The sequence below is a fragment of the Seriola lalandi genome, unplaced genomic scaffold (assembly GCF_002814215.2).
Source record: "Seriola lalandi dorsalis isolate HSWRI2012SDOR001 ecotype SW California unplaced genomic scaffold, Sedor1 jcf7180002054934, whole genome shotgun sequence".
NCBI lineage: Eukaryota > Metazoa > Chordata > Actinopteri > Carangiformes > Carangidae > Seriola > Seriola lalandi.
This window is the reverse complement of record NW_019525486.1, coordinates 993,606-1,006,287: the sequence shown is the minus strand read 5'-3', so window position 1 is coordinate 1,006,287 and position 12,682 is coordinate 993,606. Positions and strand designations below refer to the sequence as shown.

At 41.7% G+C, this 12,682-nt stretch overlaps 1 protein-coding gene across 1 annotated transcript; it reads left to right on the top strand.

The window, feature by feature from the left end:
• Positions 1-374: 374 nt before the first annotated feature.
• Positions 375-12,384, top strand: mios (missing oocyte, meiosis regulator, homolog (Drosophila)). Its single transcript, XM_087170208.1, has 12 exons — positions 375-511; positions 1,329-2,195; positions 2,341-2,834; positions 3,604-3,698; positions 3,867-4,121; positions 6,771-6,940; positions 7,572-7,637; positions 7,765-7,923; positions 9,305-9,457; positions 10,346-10,550; positions 10,827-10,956; positions 11,885-12,384. Exons 2-12 carry the CDS (start codon positions 1,377-1,379, stop codon positions 11,973-11,975), a joined length of 2,637 nt encoding a protein of 878 aa, XP_087026334.1. The 5' UTR covers positions 375-511; positions 1,329-1,376; the 3' UTR covers positions 11,976-12,384.
• Positions 12,385-12,682: the final 298 nt, after the last annotated feature.

The window sequence follows — 12,682 nt, the reverse complement described above, 5'->3', positions numbered from 1 at the left end:
TGGATGCCGTGCGTAAAAGTCCCAAATGAGATTATTTTACTTCTCCACTGTCGCCCACTGATGCGAAAACCAGATGAGTTGTTGTATTATGATTCCCATGTACAGCTATGATGGTGACCTATTTTAAGAAGTTGTAGTAGTAGTAGTAGTAGCCTACTTGTAATGTGCCAAGGCCAGTTGTTTACTTTCTCTAACATATTCTACTATATAAGTTTTTTAATTCGATAATTTAAAATACTCAGATGATCTATGTGTCGTTGTGATTGGATTTAAATTTGGTTCACTCCTCTCCCCTCTTTATGTATTTTCATTTAATTTTGGTTACGGCGTCCTCTGGTGGTGAACCTGCCTCCCAAGTGTAACCGGAACTTTGGAGACGCTGACTTCCCTGACCGCACGGACGTGTTTTGGTGCAACACACAACAATCTGTCGGGCTGGAAGTTGAGTCCCTGTCCGACATGTGTATGTCAAATCGTAACTCGGTGGCTCGTTTAAACTCTCTGTATGCGTGTAAGTAACACACCGCCGTTAATATTGTAAAGTATTGTAACTGTTTTCTGCTGCTAGCTCAGTCAGCTTTAGCTAAACGCTCATGTTTTAGCCCGCCCTTCAGTCTTTAGCATTAGCTTAGTCGAGCTAGCATGTCAACAAACTTCTAACTTTAGTTTTAACTACCGCATCGTTTTAGCTAGTAACTAATTACACATCTTTGACCTAACAATGTTTTTTTATATCGAACGAATACGTCGCTAACTAACAACTTCACACATAAAACTCTGGAAAACGTGCAATTTTACATTAACAGCTTAACCAGTTTGCACGATAACGCTGCTTTAACGTATTTGTAAGATTTCTAAATGCTGTGTATTGTCCAGCCTGGGTCCGTTGCAGTCAGGTGACAATACTGTGTAACGTTGTCACTTACAGATAAGCACTACAGCAGGGTTAATGAATACAGGACGTCTGGAAGAAGCTAATGTGTAGCTCGCGTCCTTGGTTAGGTTTTTATATCTATGTTAAATCAGCCAAAAACTAACGGGTAGTTAAAAGAGAATCAGGATGAAAACAACAGGACAAATAACACCCACATAATGTATCTGTATGTGTTTTTAATGATAAAATTAACATCTAAGTGATAGTGTGTAGATAATCAAATGTAAGCAAAAATAATATATTTTTTTTAGATTTAAATCCAGTTATACACTTAAATATAGTTTTTATGAATCACAACTTGTCAAAACGTAGCAAATGTCTGTATATGATATTACTGTGGTGTCACTAGTATTTATCAGTGTGCTAATTTTTTGTGTCAATGTCCCGTTTCCAGACTTTAGAAGGCAGATTCCTTTGAGGTCCTTCTAGCTGCTTCTGAATCATGAGTGGCTCAAAGCCAGACATCCTGTGGTCTCCCCACCACCCTGACCGCTATGTCATCTGTGACTCTGAGCTGGGACTGTACCGTATTGGACCTGTGGGCAGTGCAGAAACCAAGGCGGGCACACTCCCACTGTCTGAAGAAACTGCTGCTACTTTACTAGCCATTAACTCTGACACCCCATACATGAAGTGTGTGGCCTGGTACCCGAAACATGAGCCTGAGTGTTTACTTGCTGTGGGCCAAGCTAATGGCAGGGTGGTGCTCACCAGCTTGGGCCAGAGCCACAACTCCACATGTAAGGAGCTTGTGGGGAAGGAGTTTGTGCCCAAGCACGCCCGCCAATGTAACACTTTAGCCTGGAACCCTGTGGACAGCAACTTGCTGGCTGCTGGGCTGGACAAGCACAGAGCAGACTTCTCTGTTCTCATATGGGACATCAGCAGTAAATTTTCCCCAGAAGCCAGTGTAACAGCTGAGAAGATTCGTCTCTCGTCTGTGGATTTGGACTCCAGCACAGTAGTGACCAAACCCCTCTATGAGCTCGGCCAGAATGATGCTTGCCTTTCCCTCTGCTGGCTGCTTCGTGACCCAAAGCTGCTGTTGGCAGGCATGCACCGAAACCTGGCAATATTTGACCTGAGAAACACGAGCCAGAAAACGTTTGTCAATACCAAGGCCATCCAGGGGGTGACAGTTGATCCACACTTCCATGACCGTGTGGCTTCCTTCTTTGAGGGGCAGGTGGCCATCTGGGATCTGAGGAAGTTTGAGAAGCCTGTGCTCACTCTCACTGAGCAGCCAAAACCACTCACCAAGGTATAACAGGATTTGATGTTTGGGTAGATGAGGTAATGAGTTGTGTTTTCAAGGCTCTTTTGCAGATGCAGTTTATTGGTAAAGTATTGGTACGTTGGTTCTGTATGCAGAAAGATGGTGGTTAATTATGTGATATCATTTACAGGTGGCTTGGTGTCCAACTCGTACCGGCCTGCTGGCCACTCTGACACGTGACAGCAACATCATCCGCCTTTATGACATGCAACACACTCCTACACCCATTGGTGACGAGACGGAGCCCACCATCATCGAACGGAGCGTGCAGCCCTGTGAAAGCCAGATCGGCAGCTTCGCTTGGCACCCGTCCTCTCAGAACCGCATGGTGGTAGTGTCAGCGGCCAACCGGGTCATGACTGACTTCACCGTGTTTGAACGCATCTCACTGGCCTGGAGCTCCACCACCTCGCTCATGTGGGCGTGCGGCAGACACCTGTATGACTGTGTCGAGGATGGGGCTGACGGAGTGGAGAGCATGATTGAGAAAGACATCGCCACGAAAATGAGGCAGAGGGCTCAGTCCAGGTACGGGCACGATACCGTCCAGGTGTGGAGGAACCACCTGTTGGCCGGAGGGAACGATCCCCAGCTCAAGTCTTTGTGGTACGATCTGTTCTATATCCTTCGTGATCATGAAGTGGTGGAAAGCCTGTTTAGTGGAGTAGTAACTCTATTGTTATTTTATTGTTGGTATAATTAATATTGATTAGGTAATAGTATTCCTTAAAAGATGCTGTACAGAGATGCCGTGTTCAATAGTTGTGGTTTATTAGTCCTTTTTATTCAGAGTTTTATTTGCGTTTTCACAGTCACCTGGTCTAGTGTGGAGAACACATATTTGACTGTAGATGTAGATATTAGTTATAGTATTTTATTAAAACATGCGGTAATTAAATAGATAACTATTAGAGCCACTACGTCTAGATTTGTTGTGTGCTTTTAGCACCTTGAAATTATTCTGGTGCACAATTTGTAGAAAGATGCGTTGAAAATAAATTGGTGATGATGGTGAAAACATCCCTCAAATATTCATCTCCTCCAAGGACTTGCAATATCTAGTATGTCACAAAAGCATTTTTCTAACATAAAGGCTGATGTATTATCTTTAAAATAATTGTTATTTAGGAACAAAAACCTGCATATATCCTAGACAAGAAATGTAAAGGTCTTTTATAATCAGCACTAATTATTATTTGAATGTTAAACTGTAAAACTAAACTCTGGATTTCCTCAATTCAGCAGAGAAAACTTCTTCTCTCTTCCCTTGGTGCAGTTTGAAATTAACTAACGTGACAATTGGTTGTTCTGTAGTTAAACAGCCTCATCCTTAATCTGCCATGTTTCACTATGTTGCAATGTCGGTTATAATTCCTATGTAAGTATCACATATGAAGCAGTGTGCAGAGGACATGGAGCTGAAACTGCAGGGGAACAAACAGTCTATTGTCTACTCTGGTATCAAGAACATTGTCAAGACCAGCTCAGGTAAGAAGCTGACACACCGACCCTCTGACCAACTGAACATCTCATATGATAAAATGTGAAGGAGAATCAGACCTTAGTTAAATACAAATGTTAAGATTTGTATTATTCTGCATTGAATGGAATATCACAAAATGTGATGTTCAGCATATGTCCTTCTCGTCAACCCAGGCACAACAGAGAGCCGCAGGTGCTGGAGCGGCTCGGACCGTCAGACAGACGTTCCTCGGTACCACAGCGAGGAGCGCTGCCTCGCCCTGCGGCTCTGTGGCTGGATCAGCCGGGGGCCTGAAATCGACGTGGAGACCTTCCTGCGATCACTGGAGCAGGAACGTGAGTGGGAGCGGGCGGCTGCCGTCGCTCTGTTCAACCTGGACATCCGCCGGGCCATCCAGATCCTCAACAAAGGAGCCACTGCTGAGAAGGGTGAGCGCTGCAGCACTGAGGAGTGTGGGAGGGTGAAGTGAGCGCAGAGTGATAGGAAGCAGGTGTGACTTTGAAGCCAAGTGTTGACAGGAAAGAGAAATGCTTCAGACCAAACTCATGATTGCAGTTCTAGTGCTTTTGTGTTACATTGACATAAATTTATATAATCAAATTTATGTGCATAAGGAATGTGATTAGTGATAATTTTCTGGATTAATCCTTTGGGCTAGAAAACATTGGGAAACAGTTCTAACACTTGACAACCTGGATCCATCAAACATTTGGCATTTGTGCTTGAAAAGTTAGTTAAACGATTATTAGTTGCAGATTAATCGATTAATCTTTGCACTGCTTATGTGCTCCGTCTCTTTTGTTTTGCTTTATTTTCCTAAATTAGATTATGTTGTAAGTGAAAATGAAGCAGTAAAAAACCCAACCAATTAAATATCACAAACCTTTAAATTTTCTCATCCCATTGTTTCACACTCCACAGATCACTGTGGAGTGTGAAACAATGGGATGAGAAAATTTAAAGGTAAATGTTGTGTTTTGTAATGTCATGCTGCTTCAACAGGAAATTAAGTAAGCAATATTTATTGTTACTCATGGTTCCTGCACAGGTCTAGAGCTTGAAAAAAGTCTCCTTCTCACCGTTTGAGGTCATTCAGGTCAAACACTGCACAGAAATGTCTAAACATGTCATTGTGCAACACAAAGTGGTTTTCTTTTCTTTTAGTAATTCAACATTTGTTGCTGTGAATAAAAACATTTGTAGAGTTATATTAGCTGGTGTAAATCATATTAATCCCCAACCAAAATCTTCAAATGAAATGAAAGTCTTGGGGAATTTTAAAAAATGGAACAACAACAGAAGTACCTTGTTTTCCACCGAACTCTGATCCTGTATCAGCTGCGGTGTTTTTGACACCGAGGCTTAATGCTAATAGAGAGAGAAGGCTCTTGTTTACACACGTCTTTACTAAGAAAAATTCCACCAATGTAGGTCAAAAGATTTTCTGGTGTATGTTCTAATGAGGGTTTCCTGAGAATGACTGATGGGGCGATTCATTAGATAAGATGTGTCGACAGAGTTACAGTGTTTTTTCTCTAACAGCAGTGCTGATGTAACGTACTGATTGTCATCTCCACACTTGAGCAAACACATGAACATCTTTGATATTAGCTCAGTTTAGTTTGACATGTTCCCAGCATGTTTCTACAACCGCCTCTGTTACTTTTGCAGACATATATGAAATTAATATTGATCTGTAATTAATCTGGAGTCCCTAAAACTGGCTGCTGGCTGTAGCTTCATATTTACCACACAGACATGACAATGATATCAATCTTCTCATCTACCTATCAGCAAAAAAGCAAATAAGTGTGTCTCCCAAAATGTGGAACTACACCTTTAACCTCCTAGGACCTGGCGTCCACATATGTGGACCTCACATTTTGGGTTCTCTAGACCACAATACTAACTTTTTCTCAACAAGGGCCTGGTGACCACATATGAGGATATTATACTGCCACTCAGTAATCGAAATTTAAAACTAATGTCCTCATATGTGGACATCATTTTTCTCAGGTCCCAATCAGCCTAAATAGCAAAGAGAAATTAAAAATGCACGCCATGCAACAGTTCGCGTCTTAGGAGGTTAAGTTGTTGATATTAAAACATTGATTGAATGCATTTACATCAATTTGGCCTTTTGAAATCCTTTATAAACACATTTTATAATGTTAAACGATTCACAGCCATCAAAGAGAACCTACATTTCTTTCTCTCTGTCCTCTAAACAAACCGTCTGTACCTCTGAGAAGAGAAAGGGATTTAAGGCGCTCCTCGGATCATGGAGGTGTTTCTGATGTGACTAACTATTACACAAAGGTCTTACTAGACACCACCTTGCGATGGGATCACACCAGCCGACCCATGAGTACTCAGCAGTCATTACTACATTATTACATGAATGACAATTAGTAATAATCTCGGACGGTGGTGATGCTATCATAGTGACAAAATCTGTCCACAGACAGACATATTAACACCTGCCAGAGTAATCAAATCTGCTTCTCGGGTAGTTCCCGCTACAGTAGATGTCTCCAGGAACACATTTTGCCATGATGACATACAGACACACACAAGGTGAAAACAATACCAGCCACCCGATAATATCATCATGGAGGCTGCCAATTTAGCTGCTGTTTAACTGTATTGCCCTTCTACAAAGAGGTGTGTCTGTTGTTTAGCGTACCCTCATTGTTTTGAATGGAAAGGCTAAAATAATAGGAACACCTATCAACATAACACAGGCTACAGTGCATCCTCCAGAAAGATCATAACGCTGAATCAACATCTCTTTAACACTGTTTTAACAAAAACTGAGCGTTATAATCTGCATGTGGGAGGATTTATTTCAGCACTGTTGTATTACACTGCATTAGTTTTAGCCTGGTGTTCCTAATAAATTGCCAACTTAGTGGATTTTTCATATACAAACAAAACTAGTCTCAGAAGCTCCATCCTCTTGATGTAAAAAACGTTCTGTCTAGATGTGGTTTTTGCTCGACCACAGTGCCGCACTTACAGTCACGACTCTGGCGAAGGTAAATAAATCTGCTCCTTGGACTTCTTGTTATTCGCAGGTGACCTGAACCTGAATGTGGTTGCCATGGCTCTGTCAGGCTACACCGATGAGAAGTCCTCCCTGTGGAGGGAGATGTGCAGTTCTCTGAGGCTGCAGCTGAAGAACCCCTACCTCTGCGTCATGTTTGCCTTTCTCACCAGTGAGCCTGGAGCCTACGATGGCGTGCTGGTATTGGATCTCTAAATATCATGGACTTTTGGAAAGCTAGCAGAAGAAAAAAATACACTGGCACTCTTTTCTCACTTCACAGTAGCCGTTTTGTTTTCACTTCATAAAAAGCTTTACATATGTGATGAAAAGGTAAGTTATACTCCAGTAGTCTTTATTGAGAAAATCATCAGGTGCACAGGAAGAGATGTGTTTCACATTTCCGTCATCAGCGCCCTAAGTCATAAAACACTTCACCGAAAATGAACCGGCGCCCAGAACAGAGTGTGTGTTTCTGCTTTTTCCTCCCTCGGTTGCATCAGATTTTGGCCACCAGCTGCTGTCACATTTATTTATCTCTTTAGACCTTCTCCCAGCCAAAAGTGATGACTCCATGATAAGAACATTCAGTCAAGTTATTTTGCCTTCGTTTCTTGCCATATATATATTTTTTTCAGAACAGATTAGGTGAAAAAGATGATTGGTTTCCTTTAGATCTGTGTCAGAGAGAAGAGAAACATTTTTGTGCCAATGTTGAGCCTCATATTATTTGTAGAAAATATTGGACGCACATTGTAAATTAAAATGTTTCCCCAGTTTTTTTTTTATCCGAAACAAAAAGAAAAGGTGAAATACTTTGTTTGTGTTTCAGTATGAGAGCAGTGTCGCCGTGCGAGACCGAGTCGCCTTTGCCTGTATGTTTCTCAGCGACGCACAGGTAACACACTGCAAAGTCCAGCTTTTAACAGTAAATTATATCCTGGTGGTACCATGTTGTAGTTATGAATTGTTAGAAGCATATGACGTGTTTTATAAGCTGGATCTCTCTGGGTATTTGGTTGCAGCTGCCTCGATACATCGACAAACTAACCATTGAGATGAAGGAAGCGGGCAACCTTGAGGGCATCCTGCTGACGGGGCTGAGTAAAGATGGCGTAGATCTAATGGAGAGCTACGTGGACCACACTGGAGACGTCCAGACTGCCAGCTTCTGCATGCTGAAGGTATAAAAATGTACACAATGTATGCAAACTAATGTCCTTATCTGTAGTCCAGACACATTCACACCAGGTTTTATTGGAAAGAAGAAGGTATTTTATAAATACGAGTTTGTGTCATCTCATAATAATGAATGCCCCCCACATGAAGAGAGGTGCAGAAACTAGGGCTACTGGGTAATTTTACACACACATAATATAATCCACTTAATTTGAATGAAACCAGTAGCTGTGAATTCAAACAAAGTTTTGGTTCCACAGCTTTAGCTTATTTGACTGTGTCAGATTTGGGCTTCATACAAATAGGTGATAAAGATTTTTTATTTTTTTTGTAAGGCACCAATCATCACAAGAGTATTTTCACTCTGACGTAATAGAAACAGACTACTCCTTATCATGTGAAAATTGGTGCAGTTGGTTAAACCTGTGTCATAGCACAACATAGAACATAGATGCACGTATTTGAGTGATTTCTTGCTGTGTGAGTTTTGCAGTAGCTGCTTTAACTCAGTTAGCACTAACAAATGATGACGAAGTGATATCTCCCCTCAGAAACAATCCTAAAACTGTTTTATAAATCAATGTTTAATTTTTATGAAGTTAATTAAAATAGTACTCAAACTAACAAAGAATATTGAGTACATACATGCCTGTGTCGCCCCCACACCTGTAAAACTTAATGGACCGCACATTGCACAATGCAAGAAGGGTTGAACCTAATTGCCAACTCCGAGACTATTTGATTTGGATCATTAGGAAATGAAGTGAGAATGGTGCTTTTTTTTTACTTTGCAAACTGTGGAGGCCCCAGTAAGCTCCAGGAAGTGACCCAAAATACAAGGTTTAATGATTAACATGACTGAAGTCAATACAAATCTGCAAGAAGAAAGAAAAATTAGTGTGTCTCTTTCACACTTGGGGAAATCGATGCACATGCTAAAACATGCCTCTTCATTTCTAAAAGGCCACAAGTGTTATTCTTAGCATAATTACCTCCTGCTATGAAAATACAAAGCAAACCTCATCAGAGTCCTTTCCTCCTCTGCTTTTGTTTGTATAAAGAAATAATAAAGAAATGAAAGTAGTCGAACAGGTCTGTAATGCTTCGCTGTTCATGGGAACAACTATCTTGGCTTTATTTTCTCCCCTGCTGTGACCTGCTGCTGAAAAGAGCACAGTAAATGCATATACCTTACATATGTGTATACAAACATGTACACATTCCACCGGAGGGATGGGTGCAGGAAGGGTGAGCTTTGTGGAAACCGGTCGCAGTTCAAGTACACTCTTGACTGATTTGTTTCTGTGGCTTGCTCTCCCATGCTGCACCCAAACTGAAGTGAAAATATGAAACAGGCCTAAGCATAACAAAAATCTCTTCCGATAGGGTTCACCAGGGGAAGTGTTGAAGGACCCTCGAGTCCAGTGCTGGATAGAAAACTACCGCAACCTGCTGGATGCGTGGAGGTTCTGGCACAAGCGGGCCGAGTTTGACATCCACAGAGGCAAACTGGACCCCAGCTCCAAACCGCTAGCCCAGGTAACCAACGTCAGGCGAGGATTTTTATTTATTTTTTAATAACTGTGGTGCTGAAACTATTCATTGATTAGGTGATGGACAAAAAATTACAACAGTTTTGCTGAGCATTTAATGGTTTGTCAAACTTTCACTGGCTTCTCACGTGAGGATTTTTCTCATTTAGTAACGTAAATATTCTGGGTTGTGCAGAAACAGCACATGGAATTTCAAGTATTTAAAAATAATAAACATGAATTATTAATGAAAATATGTTGCGTAAGTTGCAGCCATAAATACTTTTATTTGATAACGTCAGTCATTAAAAGTTAGTGGTTAGGTTTGATAAAACTTTCAGAAATGCTTTATAGGCTCAGTAAAACCGCATCAGTTTCTTCTCTCTCAGCTCTGATGTGATGTGGCACTAGCAGTCTGTCTGTTTACTGTCTTAGACATTACTACCTTCATAACAAAATAAGATGCTTGTACTGTTTATCAAAGCACACGTTTCTGCCAAGCAATCTGAAGAGTGTCAGCTTAAGCGCATAACACCCACAGCTCTTCTCTCCAATTCTCGTCATAAAACCTGTGCTAGTTAGTTTCCTCCTCTTTAAAGCATACACAGCATACACTCTCCTTTAAGAGCGTTTTTATAAAGCTTAATACTAAGAATGTTTTTTATGGGTGATTATGAGGAACCTGGTGCTGCAAACAAAACTTGGCACCATCTAACATTACAATAATCGCAGTTAAGCATGCTGGGATTATCGCTGTATTATCTAATACTTATCTCTCTCTGCTAAGAAAAAAAAAATAAAACCCAGACAGCTGGTGAGTATGTTCTTGTTGGTGTTTACCTACATGTTCACCACTCCTTATCAACTGACCTTTGTGTTTGTTCTTGCGCTGCAGGTGTTTGTGAGCTGCAACTTCTGCGGGAAGTCCATCTCCTACAGCTGCTCGGCGATGCCGCACCAGGGCCGCGGCTTCAGCCAGTACGGTGTCAGCGGCTCACCCACCAAGTCTAAAGTCACCAGTTGCCCTGGCTGCAGGAAACCGCTGCCACGCTGTGCCCTCTGCCTCATGAACATGGGCACACCTGTTTCCAATTGCCCAGGTAAAGCTGCCCTGTGTGGAGTGTGTGTCAACAGATGGTCAGCTGATATTTCCAGTAACAGGAACATGTCTTGGAGCAGCTTAAGTGGGTATAATACTTAACTGAGCATTTGCAGGCGAGAATATGTGGACTTTGATCAGCATCTAGGGACAGTTGCATTTGCGAGTGCGGCGGCCAATCCAGTTCCCTCATCGCCGTGATGTCACTCATTCCAACGTTGACAGATTTTAGTGATTGCTAATATTGATTTATGGATAAATATGTTTTTTTTGGCAGGAACAGGGAAGTCTGATGAGAAGGTGGACTTGACAAGGGAGAACAAACTCGCTCAGTTCAACAACTGGTTCACCTGGTGTCACAACTGTCGACACGGCGGCCACGCTGGCCATATGCTCAGCTGGTTCAGGTGGGGCTCTCACTGGATGCTGCACATGCGTAGATAATGTTTAGACACATGTGAACATGGTTACGCCTGTGATTCGTGTTCCTTCTGTTTGTTTGATTTCCAATGGTGAAACGAGGCTGAGTCATTGAATTTAGGCAGCAAAATAGAATATTTTTTCTGTTTTTCAAATTAAGTATTATTACATAACCAGTCAGATGCAAAAATCTATTAGTAGAAAATGGGACTATTTTCAGTGATAACAATGGATGTCTGCAGACTATCATGTGGTCAACAGTAATTCCTATGTTCATCAGAGATCCTGCTTTAAACCCAAATTGGACACATGCTTGAAAACATTTCTTCTCTCTCTGACATAATCATGAAAGGAAAAGTAATTCTACTGCTTTTTTATTACCTCTGACTTCAATGTAAAGGTTAATGCGATGTTGTTAAGTTATGTCCATGTTGGGATCCTGCTAAAGAAGGAGGACTCCGTTTTCCAGTATAAACTGGTTGGTTAGGATGTGATCGCTGCGTCCTCTTTGAGGGTAGAGATAATCCTCTTGCTTTCTTTAAACTAAACCTTAAAGGCAGTTTCGGGTTGAAATAACACGCCTGTGGCAAAACCCTCTTTGCTTGACTTTTGTTCTGTGCTTTATTACTGGGTTAGTAAATAAAATACAGAACTTGGAGCCATATTCCTTGTGCATCATAAAATGCTGTGCATCATAAAATGCTTCAATACTCATTCTTCTTGAAATGCAATTTTCAAAAACAGCTTTTTTATTTACAGAATTGACAGTCTAATGAACAGAAGGTACACTGACCTGCTGGGCCCTTCGATATTCTTGTGGAAAATCTACAAACCTCTGTATTACCTGTGGTTAACACATTGTGTCTCGTCTTCATGTGGCTTCTTTCTAAACTGACCTCCATGTGTCTGTTACAGAGACCACACAGAGTGCCCGGTGTCAGCTTGTACATGTAAATGCATGCAGCTGGACACCACAGGGAACCTGGTGCCTTCAGACAGCAGCTAAACAGGAGGAACCTGTCGGACTCTGAAGCCAAACACCAGCCCAGAGCCAACCAGTGCAGGTTCACTGCTGCACCCGCCGCACCGACCACTGGGCAAGGGACAAAGGGTGACAGCAGTGTCCTCCTCTGAAGTGGCTGCTTGAAAAGAATGAAATACTGTTAAGTCATAGTCTAGTGAATGTAACCTTGTAACAGAGCCCTATATGAAGAAGGGAGGCAGTGTGTGTTACTGATCTGACTAACTGAAGCAATGACAGAAAGGGAGTGAATGCAAACTCACATGCTCTGCTAATGAAAATCCCACTCAGGAGAAATACAAGAGGTTCTGCTGTAATCAAGCCTCTTCCAATCTAACCTGAATCAGGCTTATGGTTTTGTTGTGATCTATTAAAAAAAACAAAAAAAAAAAAAGTCAAATGTCCACTCACACATCAGGTTGTAAAGATGTGAACACAGGTGCCAATATTTCTGAGCTATATTTTGTGGCTTGTGTTTTAATACGCTATTTAACGTCTGTGTTTGTCTTATGAAAGGATTTTCACATACCTCATGAAAGCATTGTTCGGGGTGAAGGATGGTACCCCGGGTGACAAAGCGGAGTCTAGCGCACAATAACAAAACTCTCTTGCTCTCTTCATTTTACTCTGTGCCACTGTTCATCTGGCATTGTGCGGGGAGGGCTACCAGTGTGAGGGGTAGTTTTGTTGGG

Bases quoted from the DNA above. Each gene is read 5' to 3' on its own strand.
- mios (XM_087170208.1), top strand. From the start codon at position 1,377: ATGAGTGGCTCAAAGCCAGACATCCTGTGGTCTCCCCACCACCCTGAC. The intron at 2,835-3,603 runs CCTTCGTGATCA...AGTATCACATAT, and splicing joins TGGTACGATCTGTTCTATAT to GAAGCAGTGTGCAGAGGACA. The intron at 3,699-3,866 runs GTAAGAAGCTGA...TCGTCAACCCAG, and splicing joins CATTGTCAAGACCAGCTCAG to GCACAACAGAGAGCCGCAGG.